The sequence below is a fragment of the Mangifera indica genome, chromosome 15, assembly GCF_011075055.1.
Source record: "Mangifera indica cultivar Alphonso chromosome 15, CATAS_Mindica_2.1, whole genome shotgun sequence".
In the NCBI taxonomy this organism is placed as follows: Eukaryota; Viridiplantae; Streptophyta; class Magnoliopsida; order Sapindales; family Anacardiaceae; genus Mangifera; species Mangifera indica.
Window position 1 is genome coordinate 5,171,816 of NC_058151.1, and position 20,966 is coordinate 5,192,781.

General features: G+C 30.6%; 3 protein-coding genes across 4 annotated transcripts; all 3 read right to left on the reverse strand.

Moving 5' to 3' along the window:
* Window positions 1–3,781: 3,781 nt before the first annotated feature.
* Window positions 3,782–8,104, reverse strand: LOC123197817 (transcription initiation factor TFIID subunit 7-like). 2 transcript variants are annotated; one of them, XM_044612233.1, is made up of 7 exons: window positions 7,912–8,104; window positions 6,941–6,970; window positions 6,340–6,485; window positions 5,216–5,349; window positions 5,024–5,143; window positions 4,603–4,672; window positions 3,782–4,128 (listed from the first exon to the last, which is right to left on the reverse strand). In XM_044612233.1, the coding sequence occupies exons 3-7, from the start codon at window positions 6,452–6,454 to the stop codon at window positions 3,962–3,964; spliced, it is 606 nt and encodes a 201-aa protein (XP_044468168.1). In that variant the 5' UTR covers window positions 6,455–6,485; window positions 6,941–6,970; window positions 7,912–8,104; the 3' UTR covers window positions 3,782–3,961. The 2 variants fall into 2 exon arrangements, with proteins under 2 accessions (XP_044468168.1, XP_044468166.1); XM_044612231.1 differs by lacking the exon at window positions 6,941–6,970 and having other exon boundaries at window positions 7,912–8,103.
* Window positions 8,105–12,918: 4,814 nt separating this feature from the next.
* LOC123197818 (transcription initiation factor TFIID subunit 7-like) lies at window positions 12,919–14,276 on the reverse strand. Its single transcript, XM_044612234.1, is given in 5 exon segments — window positions 12,919–13,159; window positions 13,162–13,207; window positions 13,542–13,661; window positions 13,734–13,867; window positions 14,228–14,276. Coding segments are annotated over 5 exon segments (381 nt in total). The 3' UTR covers window positions 12,919–13,127.
* LOC123197816 lies at window positions 13,943–16,475 on the reverse strand. Its single transcript, XM_044612230.1, has 3 exons — window positions 15,237–16,475; window positions 14,850–15,144; window positions 13,943–14,750 (listed from the first exon to the last, which is right to left on the reverse strand). The coding sequence occupies exons 1-3, from the start codon at window positions 16,356–16,358 to the stop codon at window positions 14,368–14,370; spliced, it is 1,800 nt and encodes a 599-aa protein (XP_044468165.1). The 5' UTR covers window positions 16,359–16,475; the 3' UTR covers window positions 13,943–14,367.
* Window positions 16,476–20,966: the final 4,491 nt, after the last annotated feature.

The following is a 20,966-nucleotide window of genomic DNA, read 5'->3' on the forward strand; positions in this document are numbered from 1 at the left end:
TATTTAAAGGTAGGTATTTAGATTTTTTTTATTTTTATTTTAAGAGATGAGAGTTAAAATATACTATTTAATTAATAAAAAAGAAAGACATTTCATCAAAATATGATTATTAACGTTGTTTTAAGGTAAAGTGAGATGAGTTTTAGGAGTCATTTAATTTAAGTAATATTTTATTATTAAAATTAAAAAATATTTTTAAAATAAATTATTTAAAAAATTATTAGATATAAATGATTATTATATTTAAATAACTTTGATAAAATTCATTAAATATAAATAATTATTATGTTTAATTAGATATAATAAAATAATATTAAGATATTATTTTACTTAAATATTTTTAAATATAATTATGATAAAATATATTTCATATTACTTAATATACTAATTAAAAATAAGGTTATTTTTGTCCTAAAAAATTAATAAATAATAAAAATTATAATAAAATCAAGATTATTTAATAATTTTGTAATACTTAGAGTAAAGATAATAATTAGATTATCTTTTATATTATGTGTCAAGTTTTTCTTCCAAAATTTGGTAATTGTGTTGATATGAATATAAAATCATAAAAATTTATCAAGAAATAACGGAAAATACAAATAAAACAATTAAAAAACTCATTCCCAGCGACTCCGAACGGGTCCAATTCAAATAAAATTAAAGAAGGGGACAAAATAAAATTTATAAAAAAACTAAAGAAAAGGGGAGAGGGCAGACAGAAGAAACTCAAACGCAGGAGACGCCTTATATAAAGCCATTGCATTAGCCACCATTCTCTCTCTTCTTTCTACAATCTGGCACTCTTCCTTCACCTGGGTCGTCTTTCTGAATCCTCAATCTTTTTCTCTTCTTTTCTTGTCGTTATTCTTTTCTAGTTCAAAGAAAGTTAAAGATTCAGATGGTGAAGTACATGGAGTTGTTAGATGTTGGGGTGAGAGCCGCCACAAGATTTCATTCTCACTGCCCTCACACTGCGCGCTTGTATTACCATCCGCCATCTATACACCACAAAGACCACCACCACGGTAGCAGCGATCAGTAAAATAATATCTTAATACTCTTTTATTACTTTTAAACAAACACAATAATTATTTATATTTTTTAATATTTATCAAATATATATTAATAATTTATACACATTAATATTCTAGATAATTTATCTTTATGATAATATTTCAATTTTGGTAATAAAAAATTATTCAAACCAAACACATTCTTATATTCAATAATAATACTTCCCTCTAGAGGTAAATACTTTTCAACGGGGGAGTTACAACTAAAATTTAAAATTAGATAGATGAAATTATTATAACATTCTTTTAGGGTGTGTTTGATTTGAATAATGTTTTGTTAAAAATGAAAAATTATCGTATAGATTAATTATTTAAAAAATTATTGAGTATAATTTATTACTATATTTAATCAAATTTAATAGATATAAATAATTAGTATATTTGATTGAACATAACAAAAAATACCAAAATATTATTTTAGTTAAATATCTTTACGCATAATTATTATTAAATATTTTTTATATTAACTGTTATAGGAAATTGGAGTATTTTTATCTTAAAAACTTAATAAGAAAACAATTATAACAAAATTAAAATTATTTTAATAATTTTTTTAATACAATTATTGGATATGGTAATCAAATTTTCTTTTGCATTAATTGTCATATCACATTAATAATAAAAAATTTCTAAAATTTTTTATTATTTAATAAATTAAACAAAATAATATTAATAATAAAATACATATTATTAAAGAAATCTTTAAATACGCTTAGTCAAACGCCTTCTTAGAATTAAAATTTTGATGAAATAAATTAGATGAAAAAGAAAATTTATCACCTCTTAATTTTAATTTTAAGAGTGGGAATTTATCTTAGTTGGATGGGAAATAGACTAATTGTAATATTGATTATTGAGCAGTCACTAATTGAATAATAATTTATTTGGGAGAATGATTTTAACCGTAGGTTCGAATTAGTCGGTCCAATTATTTGAATTGTTAATCGTTAACCAAATTAGTTTTGATTCATCTAAAAACTACTTTTATAATTAAATCGTTTGAACCATTTAATTGGACCAAGCATACAATTAGATTTAATTCAATCGGATATAAAAAGTTAATTTTTTTAAAAAATTTATTGTAAAAATTTGAACTTAAAATTTTATTTATCATATTTAAATATAAATATCATTAAATTAGACTTATTTTAATATTAATAAAATTATTTTAAATATTATTTTTAAATAATTAACTGTTCTAATCACTGGACATCCGATCTGCTCACTCATAGGAGTAGACTGCCCTGCCACTGAATTAATATCAAATCTCCATGTTATATTTGAAGAAATACAAACATACGACGCCCAATTCCCTTGGCAGAAGCTAGTTATTGTAGAAAAAATTTTGAGTTTTAACGTCCCCAATTATTTTAATTAAAGTGATTAATCTTCTTAATTAAGAGAGAGACTTTGACTCTATTTTTGAGATGTAGGTAATAAATTTTAATAGAAGTTTATTGAGATTTACAAGCAAGGAGGAGATGAAACTTATTTATTTACTTCTATTTTCTTGGAAAAACATTTATTATTAATTTCTACCAACTCACTCGATTGGTCATAGGAGGGGGTTGATACCATGTCTATACTCCACATCTGGGGTAGAATCACCTTAATCATCTGCACAACAGAACCAGTTCATATAATTGCAACTGATGGACTCACAGATTTTCACAAGGAACACTACCTGACCAATGTCGGCAATTTTAACCAGAGCACTGTCATCATAGGTATTGTATGATTCCACAACAGAAGGAAGATCTGGGAAATGATCATTGCCTATAACAAAAGTTCCACTCCTCCCATTCTCCGTAAATATATGTCAACTTCACAAAAAAAATGCAAAGACATTATGTGAAAACCTACTGATGATAGCTCACATGAACTTAGAAATAAAATATCAAGTACTAAATGATAGCTCACATACATACAAAACAAAAACATGAAAACAGACACATAAGTGGAGATCCAGAGCACGGGAACGCACCAGCTTTGCTCAACAAGCCCAGCACAATCTGCAAGCTTCCTTCTGGTTCTCAAATTTTTGTACACCTTCTGTAATTTTATTGCAGCTTGATGTTTGGAATTGCAGGGATCCAAAACTGGCTACTGCTGGACTGTTTCCACAGAATTATCCCATATTGGAGAATAGTTACACCTAGATTCATCATTCTTTTTGTCAGTCAAAGAAGATGTACAGGAGATCATCACCTCCTATTCACTTTCTTTAAAGCTAACAGATCCTTCCTTTATCATCTTTCCGGCACCCAAAGATTTCAATATTGTTGGTTACATATCTCACTCTTGAAACTAATGGACCGAACCAGAGTTCTTACTTCCTCATCTCCAAAACTGATGGATTTAACTATGACTGATTCTAAGCCAGTTTCAACATAACTGTACTCAGCAAATAGGCAAGACATATTGACCCCCATTTCCACTTATCTGGTTTACATTCTTACAACAATAAGACCATTCTCAAAAATTAGTAACAAAAAAAATATTGAGAACAAAACTTTCCCATCCATCAAAAACTAAATCAATTATAATGCAACAGGGGACAAATCTAGGCTGTACTCAACAATGGGTTATTGAAAAACCTGACTCACTTAACACCTCTTCAAATTACACCAAGAGGATAAAGCTAAGGAAAACATTCACCTGTCTTTGCAATTAAAGGCATAGATCAACAACTTCATCAAGTATGATTTCAGGAAATTATAAGATGCCTATAATTAAAGATAAATATATACATTCTTCCTCAAAAGTTACCTGGTGTCATTAGTACAACTGATACAAGAAACAGGCAGGAACTGCACAACAGAATCTGCTTTAAATTTATTTGTTGTGCATATGATGAACATATTGAATTGTAATAAGATTTAAAGTTACATGGAATCATCAGACTCCTCAGAATCACTTCTTTCCGGCACCCCAGTGTTAGCTTCAGCCTCAGCAACATCAACCTCCTTTGGTGCAGGAATAGGTGCAACTTTCTTGTTTGCATTACATGCATTTCCGTCAGCATCTTCCTCTTGGTCATTCACTTCAGGATGTAAACCATTTTGTCAAGGAATATCCAAGTCATCAATCATACAATCTCAACATTCAATTCAAAAAGATACTCAAAAGCTATAAACATAAGCAGAATTCCTCAAAACCTCCATATTCTTTCTATTACCTGTTTGAGTGTGACACATTCATGCAATGATGCATGCTTAAATCATTCAAAAACAGTTCATCCAGTGAAAATTTCAAATTTCAGCAAAATAATGTACTGCCTATCAATTGGATCTACCAAAGAATAAAGCTGCTTCCTCTAATCCAACAAAATACAGAAGAAATAAATTTTAGGTCCAGTTGAACATGTTAAATTCAGAGTTCCACCTAATATCTAGGCATGTTTCTGTGTTCATAGTGACACTGACTTTCAGAAATCTACAAATTACTAGAATAAAATGAGTTTGTTTTCTTCTTTTTCTGGGCTAGAAGACAATTCTGATATTTCATTTATAATATTAAAGGATATCTGCATTTTCGATTGTTCCACCGCTCATGATGTTCAACAAATCTTTCTCAACACGCTGTACAAGCTCAGGCTGCAAAAGGAAACAACAGTGATATGAGCTAAAATAATTGGATTGAATAGAACCAAAAGAGAAAGAAAAGCACTTAAACAATACTCAAGCTCAAGCAACTTGATTATCTGTCACTTTATGTTGGTAATCAGAAACTATATAATGCATGAACACTATTCTTATTGCTTGCAATCACTTTCTTTTTGAACGGCTTCATTCAGGCCACAGACATTTCTAATAAGAGAACATTTAGTAGTCAAATTAAAGTTCTCTTGCATGAGACAAAATATTTTTTTTTTTTAACTTCTGGTTCCTAACAGAAAAAAGATCATAAATGAACAAATGTTTGAGAAGTATTGAGGCAATTTGTACATTTAGGTCTGGCTCCCTCCGGAATCTACGTTTTCGAGCATCCCTCATTGGAGGGGTGATACCATGTCTGTACTCCACCACATCTGGAGCAGAATCACCTGCTTCTCTAACCATAATCATCTGCACAACAGAAACATTTCAAATAATTGCATTAAAACCGATGGACTTATGTTTACGAACCACGAACACTACCTGACCAATGTCTGCAGTTTTAACCAGAGCACTGTCATCATAGGTTTTGTATGATTCCACAACAGAAGGAAGATCTAATAGAGATACTGGGAAATGATCATTGCCTATAACAAAAGTTCCACTCCTCCCATTTTCTGTGCATATTTGTCAAGTTCACAAAAATGCAAAGACATTATGTGAAACAATAACAGTGTTCAACGTACTAAGCATACAGAGTATTGCTAATTGTTCACACCATTTATTTATCGCTAGACAGATTTTACAGCTTTAATACAATATTACAAAAATAATAATAATAAATTTGAACTTAGAAATAAAATATCAAGTACTAAATGAAAGCTCACATAGACACAAAACAAAAACAAAAACACAAAAACAGACAGGGGAGATGAAGAGCAATAGCAAGAGAGCAACTGCCTCAGGTCCCCTAACTTCAAAGCCATATTACAAATTTCTTTTCTACCTGCAAAGATAAGAAAATCCTATACAAGAATTGTATACAAGGTTCTATTAAAACCACATTATCTTTTCAGAAAACAAGACGGTTGTGTGAAATTTAAGAAGGATTAACAGCATTGATGCCAGTGAAAATATCCCTCACTTTTGATCATCCAAAGGAATGAGAAGGCAAAATATAAATTGACATAATACATGCTTTCCATTGATATTAACAGAGAATTTTGGATGCTCTCACATAAAAACACTACTGAAAATCAGATAGCAATTTAGTGAAAGAAAAACGAAACAATATGGTAGAAAATCAGACAGTTTTAGACCACTGGAAGTGGATGAACAATTAGGGCTTATTGAAATGGAAAAACATAAAAACCATTTTATACTTATCTAAGCATTATACTGCAACAAAATCATAGAATGACTGACGAAAATCACATGATCAGATGTCCAATTTCAACACCAAATATCAAACCTCATACTGATAAAAATTAACCAATAAATAAACATATTCCTTCAAGATTTATAAACTTTAATGTTCAAAATTCTGAACTTGAAAGTGAAGCATGTGCAGGTATAACCTTATAAATACTATTAATAAAATCAGAAATTGAAAGGCCAAATTAACAATAAAACTCAAGAAATTTCAAAAAAACAAAGCAAGTTCTCACCAGAAAAAGACAAATCTAAAGACTTGTCTTCCCCAGAAGAAGGGTCTTCATTCAAAAGACGTTCAATTCTCTCAGCAACAGAAGGGGGAACTCTGAGAATGAATTGCTCCTCCATTGATATTCAATACCCATAAATGTTTACACCTCTAATAAATACAAAAATCCACAAAAAAAAACCCAATTCAAGATCTTCAATCAATGAAAGAGTGAAAAACAAAAACAAGGGCCAAAGATCAATTATGGGTTATAAAATACTAGAAGTCTGGAAAAAAAAAAAAAAAGGTATTGCAATTAGGGGTGCGCATGGTCCGGTCTGGTGCAGTTTAAGACATTTTTCAAACTAAGCTAAAAAAATCCAGTTTGGTTTATGGTTTGAACCTCAAACATATTAAAAGCCATGAAGAAAAATAATATAATAAAGTACTATTCAGAGCAGAGATAGCTAAGCAAAAGATAGATAAATAAACAAGTTAAAAAATAAATTTTGTCATTTTTCTCTATAATTCCAAGAATTGTCAAAAAGACAAATCAATATATCCAAATTATATACACATTGCTTGAAGTTGCAAAACCTTCAATTGCTAAAATTTTCAAATCTTACATAAATCCACCATCAATAGTAAAAGAACATCTGCATAAAGATACAAAATCAAACAATGATTAAATGAATAAACTAGGTATGGGTTGCGTTTGTTAATGATTGTAATTATAGCATTATTGATAAACACATTAGTAAGCTAATGCAGAAATTAAAGCTACATAGTCAGTATTATGATCAGATTCCGATGTGCTCAAGGTGCTATGTCGGAGTCAATTATCTATGTACATATTACAGTGAATTAATCTATGCGGCTTAATTATATTATAATATATTATTTGGGGGTGTTACAGCAGCAGCAAAACAAAGACACAAACTTGTCAATTTTAATTAATTAATGGAACTAGTCTAATTTATGGCTCTCATAGGGTCCACAAAGCCACTATTAATCAAACAAAGCACTCATGTTCAGACACATATACAGACCATTCATGAGGCCTTTAAGACTAGAAAATCTGTTCAGACACATACATAGAACATTATCTTTGTCTCTCACACAGAAGGGCTATTAGTAAACACATTCTTGCATGCAATTGGAAAAATCACAAGTCTCAACTCTTAGTTATTGTCCTTTGATATCAAGCAACACAAAAATCTTGTCAACTTTAACCTTACTGTGTCCACTAATACAAAAACCAGTAAACACAACACTCATCCAGCCATAATATTTCCGCTATAAGTTTAACGTCGTCACTAAGACACCAAGTTTGCTCTGAAAAATAATAATTCAATTCCAACAATTATTTTTCTAGAATTGGATGTGGTCGAAATCAAATCAGCACAAAAACAAATTAGGGAGAAATACAAAACACAACCCAAACGATTCATTATCATGCCCTAACCCTGTAGCTCATAACAGTAGAAACGGAGCGAAACTCTTTAATCTGATGTAATGGCAATGCATAGTTTTTCCATTCAAATACAAACCCAAACAAAAAAACAAATCGGAAAGAAGAGGAAGAAGAATCACTGACCGATAAGTTGCTAAGCCTCTAAGACGAAGACACAACATTCAGATTTGACGGGATGGAGTTCGAAGTGGACGGAAAGAAGATAGAACTCTGAAATGGAGGACTGGACGGCAAGGTCGGGAGGCTGCGGATGTTGAGAGAGAGACGGGTAGAGATGATATCGGACATGCAAATGGATTCTCTTTTTTTTTTTAAGGGAAATTATATTAAATTCCTGTTTTACCCGTTTATTAAACAAAAACACTCAATTTTTCCTATTATTAAGTAAAAATACGTATTTTTCCTATTTTCAAATAAAAATACTCTAAATTTTTTTTAAAATACCAAAATTATCTTTCATCACATCTATATAAACTCTTTCTCTCACTCTTATTAAATATACTTTTCATATCATTCAAACTAGATCTAGCCACGGGCCGGTTTGGTCTGTGAACAGGACCGAAACCGATTCAAATAAAACCGGAACCAGAACCGAAAGAACCAAAACCAGACTAAACAGGAACAGGAATCGTATTTTGACGGTTCAGTTCCGGTTTATATAATTTGAAACCATAAACAGCTGGTTCACACCCGATTTATGAACCGACGGTTTAGGGTTTCTAAATCGGTAATTTTATTTTTTTTGAATTTTTTTATTTTTTTAATTAAAAAAACAAAGGAACCAACGGTTCCCTACAAATATGCAGGGGAGCCCCTGCATATTTCAAAATCTTTTGCAGGGGGTTGGTCCGTTACAAAAGATTTAAATTTTTTATAAATTTTGTTTCACCCCATCTTTTTTTAAAATTTTTTATAAAATTTTTTCCTATATATATCCATTCAATCTCTCAACTCTTCCACACTAAATCTTTCAAACTCTCTCATTCTCATTCTTTCAATTTTTAATACTCTCTCAATCTTTCAATCAAATTCTTTCTTTATTTTTTATTCATTTCAATTTATATTTTTATTATACAATTCATAATTAATTATAAAATTTATTCCTATAATTAATTTTATTTATTTATTTTATTATCTTTCATAATTAATCATATAATTTATTTTTTATTATGCAAAGGTAAAAGAACTACATATGCTTTAATTCTTCTAAACCTCAAGAAGATACGTAAGAAGCTTAATTGAAAAATTAAATCCAAGCTTTTCTTTTAATTTTCAATTATTGTAATTAATAATTTAAAAATTAAATCAAGATCATGTATTAGAATTGACGGTTCAATGTCGGTTTCGAACCGAAACCATCGGTTCCGAATCGAAACCATCGGTTCATGAACCGGGGTCATGAACCAGAACCGTCGATTCCGAACCGTGAACGAACCATCCTATTACGGTTTTGGTTTAGGGTCTTTAATTTTTCGAACCGTGAATAGGCGATTTCGAACCAAAACAGCTGGTTCATGAATCGTGGCCAGGTCTAACTCAAACACTCACTTTTATTCTCATTTTTACTCAAAATCAATTACTACGGATTCATTCAGAAGAAAAAAGTTTATATTTTTTAATTCGAATCGAAAAAAATAAGTTTATACAAAAAAGTATTTATACGAATTTTAACTCAAAATTTAATTTTATTTGTTAAATTTAGTTTGCATCTCATGTAAATAGGGTATTCGAATATAAGATAATAATTTAGGGGTTAAATAAAATATTAAAAAAATATAGGGACATTTTGATATTATACAATATATAAAGAATTTAAATAACATATTAAGAATAGATAGATATATTCTGATAGAAGACAATATAAAAGGGTGTTAAATGAAGTGTTAGATAATTATGGAGGGCTAAATGAATTGTTAAAAAATATGAGAAGTATTTGATATTAAACATTGTAAGAACATTTTAAATAAAATGTTAGGAATAGATAGATGCATTTTGATATAATACAACATTCAAGGATGTTAAATGAAATGTTAGATAATTATAGGGATAAAATAAAATTAAGAAAAATATATGAGATATTTTGATATTACACAATATATGACGAATTTAAATAACGTGTTAAGAATAGATACATATATTTTGATACAAGACAATATACAAAGGTGTTAAATGAAATGTTAGATAAATATAGGGGGCTAAATGAAATGATACAAAAATATGGAGTTATATTGAAATTACATAATATATGAAAGATTTAAATAACATGTTAAAAATAGATAAACGCATTTTGATACAAGACAATAGAGAAGAGTGTTAAATAAAATGTTAAATAATTATAAGGAGAAAATGAAATGTTAGAAAAATATGAGGGTATTTTAATATTAAACATTGTAAGACGGTTTTATAATATATGTTAAAAATAGATAGATATATTTTCATACAAGACAACATACAAGGGTGTACAATTAAAGATTAGATAATTATGGGGGTAAATAAAATGTTTAAAAGTGTAAGCGGAAATTACACAAATCTAGGATCATAGGAAAAACATTTAATTACTTGTTTTGGTGATGATTGGTGCTACAATGCACTTATGATGAAATCCACAATACACTATGTTGGATTTACTTACTTGTTTTCTGTAAAATTTCTTCCAGATAACAGAGTATTGGAGAGAAAAAGGAGTTTTATAATTTTTACGTAAAAAGTTGTATCCCAAATAAAAGTTACGCGTATTTATATTAAAATGGAGAGTGATAGTTAGTTTCAATAACTATCAAGGGTAAAAGGGTAATTCTCATATATAAGAGGGTTAATTTTGTTTTTTAACTCTAATAGATTGAGTCAACCTATCATGGGTAGATTAGATCCAATAAAAAGATATGAAAGTATTTTGATATTAAACATTGTAAGAATATTTTAAATAAAACATTAAAAATAGATAGATATATTTTGATACAATACAACATACAAGTGTGTTAAATGAAATATTAGATACTCATAAGGGATTAAATGAAATATTAAAAAAAATTTGATATTAATCATTGTAAGATTGTTTTAAATAGTTATTGTGGTCTTTTTATTAGAAATGATTAATTTTTTTCCAAAAATTTGTCATTGTAAGATTGATAATTAAAACGGCTGGTTATGTATCGGTTTGTTACCAAAGAGAATAGATTCAAGGTGATGACAACACAATGAAATATATTGAAGGAGCTAAACTATTGATTAAAATTCTTTCTGGAACAACATTTTAAAGATTTATTCAGCTTTTGAAGGACTCTTGTGGTTTTGATCAAATGAAATACTACCTTCAACTATCAATGAAGCCAAAAAAAATTGAGTTCGATTGTCCCATACAGATCCAAAATGATGAAGATGTTCAGAGTTTTATTGATATGTCTCAATACTTATAGGAATGTATTCTTGCTTTTGTTATATGTACCCCAATTAAAAGATAGGAAGAAGAAGAAGAAATTAGTGAAGTGAAAAAAAATATGATTTGAAAAACTTGATTGATTTTAGAAATAACACATTGTATATTACAAACTCATGGGCCCATAGAAAGAAAAATAAGGTTTCCGATTGGAATGATTTTGATGAAAATGACATGATTGATTTTTTTTTTAAAGAGGCAGAGTCCGAGCATAAGCCACCTATTACTAAGGGTATTAACAGTTCGCAGCTTCAAGATCCTGTTGTGGGTAGTGGAAATTATTCTAGTTTATGACAATATCCCCACTGATCCATTCAGATGGTTCCTGATTTTTCTCCATAGTCGTTAACATCATCAGGTGGTACAAGATCGATCCGAAAAGAGAATGTTGTAAAACTTGATGATATTTTTCATAATAAATAGTAGTTAAAAGATGTTATGAAGTAATTTACCCTACTGAAAGGATTTCAATACAAGGTCAAAAACTTTGATAGTGCAAGGCTGAAAACTATCAATGGTATATGCATGTAACCAAATCCAAAGTCAGTGAAGTGTTTCAAATCAGTCAAATGAATTCAACCCACATATATTCAGTTGATCAAATAATGTCACATCACAGATAAGCTAAGACCCGAGCTTTATGTCAGTTAATGAGGTTAAAGATTGTGTTGATTGATTGAATTTATCGGCCTAAAGAAATAATTGTGGACATCGCTGATCGATATAAAATTGACATTTCATATTCACAAGTTTGACAAGCAACAAATTGGGCTTTAAATTTATTGATGAGTTTACCGAAAGAATCATTTATGCTCTTACCAGAGTATTGCTATAATTTACAGCGTACTAATCCGAGAACCGTTACCACTATTAAAATGAATGATGCCATCGATTTAAGTATTTTTTTCATATCATTAGTGTATTTTGTTCGTACATTTAGAAAATATCTTTGACTTGTTATTTGCATTGACGTTGTTTTCCTTAAAGATGAAAAATGTTACACCTAAGATTTACAGTCGTTATAAGGAACCAACGCATGTTTGAACCCAATGTAACAACCCAACACTAGTCGTAAACTCTTGCCCCACAAGGTTCATCCAAAAAAGGTAAAAGATTAAGATCTTAATAAACTTTTATTTAGTTTTATTAATTATATGATTCATAATTGTTGTTTAAATGATATATAATTGATGTATTTTAATCATTGTTTCAAATATATAATTGTATTCACATGTCAGATTTAACTATGACTGATTCTAAGCCAGTCTCGACATAACTGTACCCAGCAAATGGGTAAGATATATTGACCTCCATTTCCAGTTATCTGCTTTACATTCCTACAACAATAAGACTGTTCTAAAAAATTAGTAACCAAAAAAGATATTGAGAACAAAACTTTCCCAGCCATCGAAAACTAAATCAATTATAATGCAACAGGGGACAAATCTAGGCTGTACTCAACAATGGGTTATTGAACAACTTGACTCACTTGACACCTCTTCAAATCACACCAAGAGGATAAAGCTAAGGAAAACATTCACCTGTCTTTGCAATTAAAGGCATAGATCAACAACTTCATCAAGTATGATTTCAGGAAATTATAAGATGCCTATATTTAAAAATAAATATATACATTCTTCCTCAAAAGTCACATGGTGTCATTAGTACAACTGATACAAGAAACAGGCAGGAGCTACCCAACAGAATCTGCTATAAATTCATTTGTTGTCCATATAATGAACATATTGAATTGTAATAAGATTTAAAGTTACATGGAATCAACAGAAGCCAACAGTGTTCATAGTGACACTGACTTTCAGAAATCTAAAATGACTCGAATAAAATGAGTTTGTTTTTTTCTTTTTCTGGGCTAAAAGACAATTCTGATATTTCATTTATAATATTAAAGGATATCTGCATTTTCGATTGTTCCGCGCTCATGATGTTTAACAAATCTTTCTCAACACGCTGTACAAGCTCAGGCTGCAACAGGAAACAACAGTGATATGAGCTAAAATAATTGGTTAGAATAGAACCAAGAGAGAAAAGCACTTAAACAATATTCAAGCTCAAGCAACTTGATTATCTGTCACTTTATGTTGGTAATCAGAAACTATATAATGCATGACCACTACTTTTATTGCTTGCAATCACTATCTTTCTGAACGTCTTCATTCAGGCCACAGACATTTCTAATAAGACAACATTTGGAAGTCAAATTAAAGTTCTCATGCATGAGACAAAAATTTTTTTTTTTCTCTTCTGGTTCCTAACAGAAAAAAGATCATAATTTGAGAAGTATTGAGGCAATTCGTACATTTAGGTTTGGCTCCCTCCGGAATCTACGTTTTCGAGCATCCCTCATAGGAGGGGTGATACCATGTCTGTGCTCCACCACATCTGGGGCAGAATCACCTGGTTCTCTAACCATAATCATCTGCACAACAGAAATACTTCAAATAATTGCATTAAAACAGATAGACTCATGTTTACAAACCACGAACACTACCTGACCAATGTCTGCAGCTTTAACCAGAGCACTGTCATCATAGGTTTTGTATGATTCCACAACAGAAGGAAGATCTAATAGAGATACTGGGAAATGATCATTGCCTATAACAAAAGTTCCACTCCTCCCATTCTCTGTGAATATATGTCAAGTTCACAAAAATGCAGAGACATTATGTGAAACAATAATAGTGTTCAACGTACTAAGCATACAAAGTATTGCTAATTGTTCACACCATTTATTTATCACTAGACAGATTTTACAGCTTTAATACAATATTACAATTATATGGTACAAAAAATAATAATAATAAATTTGAACTTAGAAATAAAATATCAAGTACTAAATGAAAGCTCACTTAGAAATAAATAAATATGAGTTACAATTTGGTTTAATTTGAAATTTGTAACTTAAAAGGGGAATAATATTCAATACCTTAAATTAAGAGGGTTTAAGTAAAATTATCCAAAACAGTTAGGATTACACAAAAATACCTCTTTTGGGTATGACTTTGGTGCTGGCTTTTGTATTGGGCTTAGACATGCCCTAGTTCCTTACAACGATTACGAATCCTCGGTATAACATTTTCCCCTTATGAAGAACATCGATTTCTATTAAAAGGGTGACCCAATCGTCAACTATCAAAAACCGGGGGTAAGATAACTCTTTCTTCTGGTGCATATAACCATTCTAATTGATTTCCAAGAGGATTGACAGATTTCTCATATATTGCACGGTAAAACTCAGTTTGGAAGAATGGATGAACCCATGTATTGACATTTGTGAAACTCATGTATCTGGTAACAGCAACAACATGCTCGCACGGAATATGTGAAAGTTGAAATTTTTTGCACGTACAAGACATTTCATCGGAGTCCACAATACCCATGTATCCACCAAAAGCAATAACCTGATACCGATGAGGTGTAATTGACCGAACTTTCAAGCGCGCAGACTTTGACAAACGACGACTTATCTTCTCCTCCATCCAAGGGGTGACAAAATTGGGGCATTTATCTGTAATTTGAAAAAATATTAACAACATATCTACTAATAACAAACACAAGGGAAAAAATACATGTTCAAATGCATAATTATTAACAACTGGGTACATACTTGCATGGTTTCTCCTCTCATAAAACCATCGTTGCAAGGTGCCGCGAATGAACTCGGCGAGCATCGTGATAGGCAGACCCCGTGCATGTTTGACAAAGTCATTAAATGACTCTGCAATATTAGTTGTCATTATATTGTACCGATGCTCCGAAAAATGTGCTCTGCTCCATCGTTCAAATCCGACCTCACGTAGATAAGCCCCAGCTTGAGGGTTCATCGTATCAAGAGATTGCATCATAGCCTTAAAATTTGTTTCTGTATATGATTTCGCAGCTTTCCAATATGCACCAACAACCTGCAAGGTAATAAATAATATGAGAACTTTATTATCAAAATTTATAAAATATTAAACAGGATAAAAATTATATACATGTTTAAACACGTTACCTTTGAGTTTTGTTTGTACTTTGCCCGCATGTTACACAAAAGGTGATGACAACAATATTCATGATGGACATTTGGAAAGACTTCAACCATTGCAGAGTATATAGCATGATGTCGATCCGAGATTATCACCAACTCGGGGATCTCATGGATGCATTCTTTAATCTTTCTGAGAAACCAACACCATGTATCGTGATCTTCCTTTTTACCAACACCAAAACCAATAGGATATATCTGATTATTACCATCACGGCCCACCGCAAAAAATAAATGACCTAGATATTGACTTTTAAGGAAAGCAGCGTCAATGCAAATAACAGGTCGAAGATATTTTCTAAATGCACAAATAGAACATCCTAATGCCATAAAAAAATATTTAAATCGATGGGCATCGTCCGTTTCAATAGCAGTAACGGTTCCCGGATTACTACGCTGTAAATTATAACAATAATCTGGTAATAGCATAAATGACTCTTCCGGTGAGCCCTTCAGTGAATTTAAAGCCCAATTTCTTGCCCGCCAAGCCTGTGAATATGAAATGTCAATTTTATACCGGTCGGCGATGTCCACAATTATTTCTTTAGGTCGATAAATTCGATCAATCAACACATACTTTGACCTTATTAATTGACCTAAAACTCCGGTCCCAACTTGTCGTTGATGTGACACTTTTTGATCAACTGAACATGTGTGGGTTGAATTCATTTTAATGATTTGAAATACTTCACCGACCTTGGATTTGGATGCAGATATATACCACTGACAGTTTTTAGCTTTGCACCTAATATTCCATCGCTTTGTGTCAGATTTGTTTATCGTGTATTGAAATCCTTTCTGAAGGGCAAATTGCTTCATAACATCTTTCAATTGTTCTTTATTATGAAAAATATCACCAAGTTTTATAGCATTCTCTTCTCGGATTGATCTGGTACCACTTGATGATGTTGATGGGTGTGGAGAAAAATCAGAAAGCCACCTAAACGGATCAGTGGGGACATTATCTAAAAACGACCTAGAATAACTTTCACCACCCAAAATAAGATCTTCAAGCTGCAAACTGTTCATACCCTCGGTAATAGGTGGTTTATGCTCAGACTTTGCCTCTTCAAAAGAAATATCAGTCATGTCATTTCCATCAAAGTCACCCCAGTCGGGAACCTTATCTTTCTCTCCATGAGTCCATGAGTTTGCAATATACAATGCGTCATTATTGAAATCAATCAAGTTTTCCAAATTATATTTTTTTTTCACTCCACTAATTTCTTCTTCTTCTACTTCTTCTTCTTCTACTTCTTCTTTTTCTTCTTCTTTTTTTTCTTCTTCTTCTTCTTCTTGTCCTTCAATTGGGGTACATGTAACAAAAACAGGAATACATTCCTGTAAGTATTGAGACATATCAATAAGACCCTGGACATCTTCATCATTTTGGATCTGTATAGGACAGTCGAACTCAATTTTTCTTGGCTTCATAGATAGTTGAAGATAGTATTTCATTGGATCAAGACCGCAAAACTCCTTCAAAAGCTGAATAAATCCCTCAAATTTTGTTTCAGAAGGAATTTTAATCAATTTTTTAGATCCTCCAACATATTTCATTGTGTTGTCATCACCCTGAATCCATTCTCCTTGGTAACGAATCAATGCATAACCAGCCATTTTAATTAGCAATCCTACAATGACAATTTTTTGAAAAAAATTAATCATTTATAAGAAAGAGTCCACAATAACCATTTAAAACAGTCTTACAATGATTAATATCAAAATACTTCTCATATTTTTCTAATATTTGCAACTAGGGTGTGTACAGTCAGGTTTGATACAATTTAATACAATTTTCAAATTAAACTGAAAAAACGTTTGAAAAGAATTTCAAAAGAAACCAAACCAAACCATTCTAGATTTTAAACCAAACCAAACTAAACTGAAAAAATACGATTTCGTCCGATTTGATTTACGGGTCAAATATATTAAAAGTCATGAAGAAAAATAATATAATAAAGTACTATTCAGAGCAGAGATAGCTAAGCAAAAGATAGATAAATAAACAAGTTAAAAAATAAATTTTGTCATTTTTCTCTATAATTCCAAGAATTGTCAAAAAGACAAATCAATATATCCAAATTATATACACATTGCTTGAAGTTGCAAAACCTTCAATTACTAAAATTTTCAAATCTTACATAAATCCACCATCAACAGTAAAAGAACATCTCCATAAAGATAGAAAATCAAACAAGGATTAAATGAATAAACTAGGTATGGGTTGCGTTTGTTAATGATTGTAATTATAGCATTACTGATAAACAAATTAGTAAGCTAATGCAGAAATTAAAGCTACATATTCAGTATTATGATCAGATTCCGATGTGCTCAAGGTGCTATGTCGGAGTCAATTATCTGTGTACATATTACAGTGAATTAATCTATGCAGCTTAATTATATTACAATGGATTATTTGGGGGTGTTACAGCAGCAGCAAAACAAAGACACAAACTTGTTGATTTTAACTAATAAATGGAACTAGTCTTATTTATGGTTCTCATCGTGTCCACAAAGCCACTATTAATCAAACAAAGCACTAATGTTCAGACACATACATAGACCATTCATGAGGCCTTTTAAGACTAGAAAATCTGTTCAGACACATACATAGAACATTATCTCTGTCTCTCACACAGAAGGGCTATTAGTAAACACATTCTTGCATGCAATTGGAAAAATCACAAATCTCAACTCTTAGTTATTGTCCTTTGATATCAAGCAACACAAAAATCTTGTCAATTTTAACCTTACTGTGTCCACTAATACAAAAAGCAGTGAACACAACCCTCATCCAGCCATAATATTTCCACTATAAGTTTAACGTCGCCACTAAGACACCAAGTTTGCTCTGAAAAGTAATAATTCAATTCCAACAATTATTTTTCTACAATTGGATGCGGCCGATATCAAATCAGCACAAAAACAAATTGGGGAGAAATACAAAACACAACCCAAACGATTCATCATCAAGCCCTAACCCTGTAGCTTATAACAGTAGAAACAGAGAGAAACTCGTTAATGTGATGTAATTGAAATGCATAGTTTTTCCATTCAAATACAAACCCAAACAAAAAAACAAATCGGAAAGAAGAGGAAGAAGAATCACTTACCGATAAGTTGATTAACCTCTAAGACGAAGACACAACATTCAGATTTGACGGGATGGAGAGTTCGAAGCGAACGGAAAGAAGATGGAACTCTAAAATGGAGGACTGGAGTGTTGAGAGAGAGATGGGTAGAGATGATATCGGATCTGCAAATGGATTCTCATTTTTCTAAAGTAGGGCTCTAAGTGTTATACTGTATCAATAAATAAATAAAAGTTACAATTTGGGGTAATTAATTAAAATAAGCAAAATTTTAAGCGTCTATACGTTTTTAGGCCACTCTAAAAAAGTTTTATCAAAATAAGCAAACCATATTTTTTTTACCCTTTTTACCCTTATGTTGAAAAACCAAGTAAAAATATTTTTTCTGAGAATGTGTTTCGGTTTATAGTGATTACGATGGTGGCTAGGGATTTTACAGTGAAACCCTAAATATGTCGAATTATGTATATGAATGTTTTTGAATGTTTCGAACGCTTAAAATAATGTAGTTTCGATATTAATGGATATCTGGAAGTGTAGTCATTGAGAGACAAAAGTACGCAAATTTATAGTGTCGCGCAAATTTATAGTGTTGCGCAAATCGCGCAAATACTGTTCACACCACGCAAACACTGTTCACATTACACAAACACTGTTCGCATCGCGCAAACACTGTTCAACTGCACAAACCGCTTGCAAAATCGCGCAAAAATCTTGTTCACAGATTATGATATCTACTTTTGCGCAATGTGAACAGTGTTTGTGATGTGAACAGTGTTTGCGTAATTTGTGCGACACTGTAAATTTGCGCAGTTTACGCGACACTATAAATTTGCGCACTTTTGTCTTTCAACGGCTACACTTCCAGACATTCATTAACATCGAAACTACATCATTTTAAACGTTTGAAACATTCAAAAACATCCATATACATAATTCGGCATATTTAGGGTTTCAGTGTAAAATCCCTAGCCACCATCGTAACCACCATAAACCGACACACATTCTCAGAAAAAATATTTTTACTTGGTTTTTCAATATAAAGGTAAAAAGGGTAAAAAAAATACGGTTTGCTTATTTTAGTAAAACTTTTCTAGGGTGGCCTCAAAACGTATAAACCCTTAAAATTTTGCTTATTTTAATTAATTTCTATACAATTTGGTTTAATTTAAAATTTGTAACCTAAATCAAAAATCTTTTTTCAAAACTTTTTAATCCAAATCAAACAATTTTATAAAATTAAATCAAAACAAAAGCTAAGTTTCGCATGATTCAATTTAATTTTGTAATTTAAACTAAACCATACATACTATAATATTAGACAACTTCTTCACTTTTTTTCTTATTACCCTTGAAAGTTTAAAAAGCATATCACTAATACCCATTTATATTAAAGAAATTAATGAAAATTAATTAAATAACCTAATTATAGGGAGTTTATAGCTATTAACTAATATTCTAGAGGTTACAGGATATCCAAATAATACAATTTTATCCTGTGTCTTTTAACCTTAAAGGAACCTAGCCATGGCTTATTCATCTATAATACCATATAAAATTTAGTTAAAAATCAATCAAATCTAATTACAAATTCTTCTTAATCCAATAAAACATTCCATTAAGTTGCTTTTTTTTTTTTTAAATTAAGTTTGAAATTTAAAAAATTCTTGAGGTAGGAGTGATTTGCTCCTAATATAAGTAAGTATAAATTTATTGTTAATATTGTTGTGAATTTTAGGTAGGAGTACAATAATATATAATAGTTCCCTATAATATTTCATATAATCGTTACTGTCTCTAGGAAGTTAAATAAATAGAATGATAATTATACAAATATAAAGATAATCTTGCGATACTACATTAATAATTGCATACAACTATTCCAATAACCATGTCACATCTTATATTATTTTCGAATACCAAAAGTGACCTATTAATTAGGTGGCAACGTGTTTTGAATTTGAAGGGATATTAATTAAAATCGGTAAAAAAAATTTTGCGTAAACCTTTTTAGACAAACGTACAACGATTTTATTTTTATAAGTAAATTTATTTTTAATTCAAAAAATATCTTCCTTGACTTATTACGTGACTTTTAACAACTTACATATGCGTATCACAGTATATGGGTGTGTGGGTGCGTGCATGGTACATTGGGTGAGTACAAGGACGTAAGATGAGTATAGGGTATGTGGATGCGTACGTATAAGATGCGTGGGTGCGTAAAGTAATATGGGGGGTGCGAAGAGGGTGCGTACGCACCCTCGCACTCTTGCACTCCGTTATATATATATATATATAAATAATATAATATTTAAAAATATATATAATAAATACATATATAAATAATATAATATATATTTAAAAATTATTATTATTATTATTATTATTTTTATATATTATATTAAATATTATAATATTTAATATATATATATATATATACACGCACACATTTACGCACCCTTTATATTTTTTATACACCCTACACTTTGCACCTTTTATGCACCCCGCATCTTGTACGCATTCACGTATTTTGTACTCACTCTACGTACCCTATATGCATCCACACACTTTGTATTCACTCTACGCACCCTACACATAT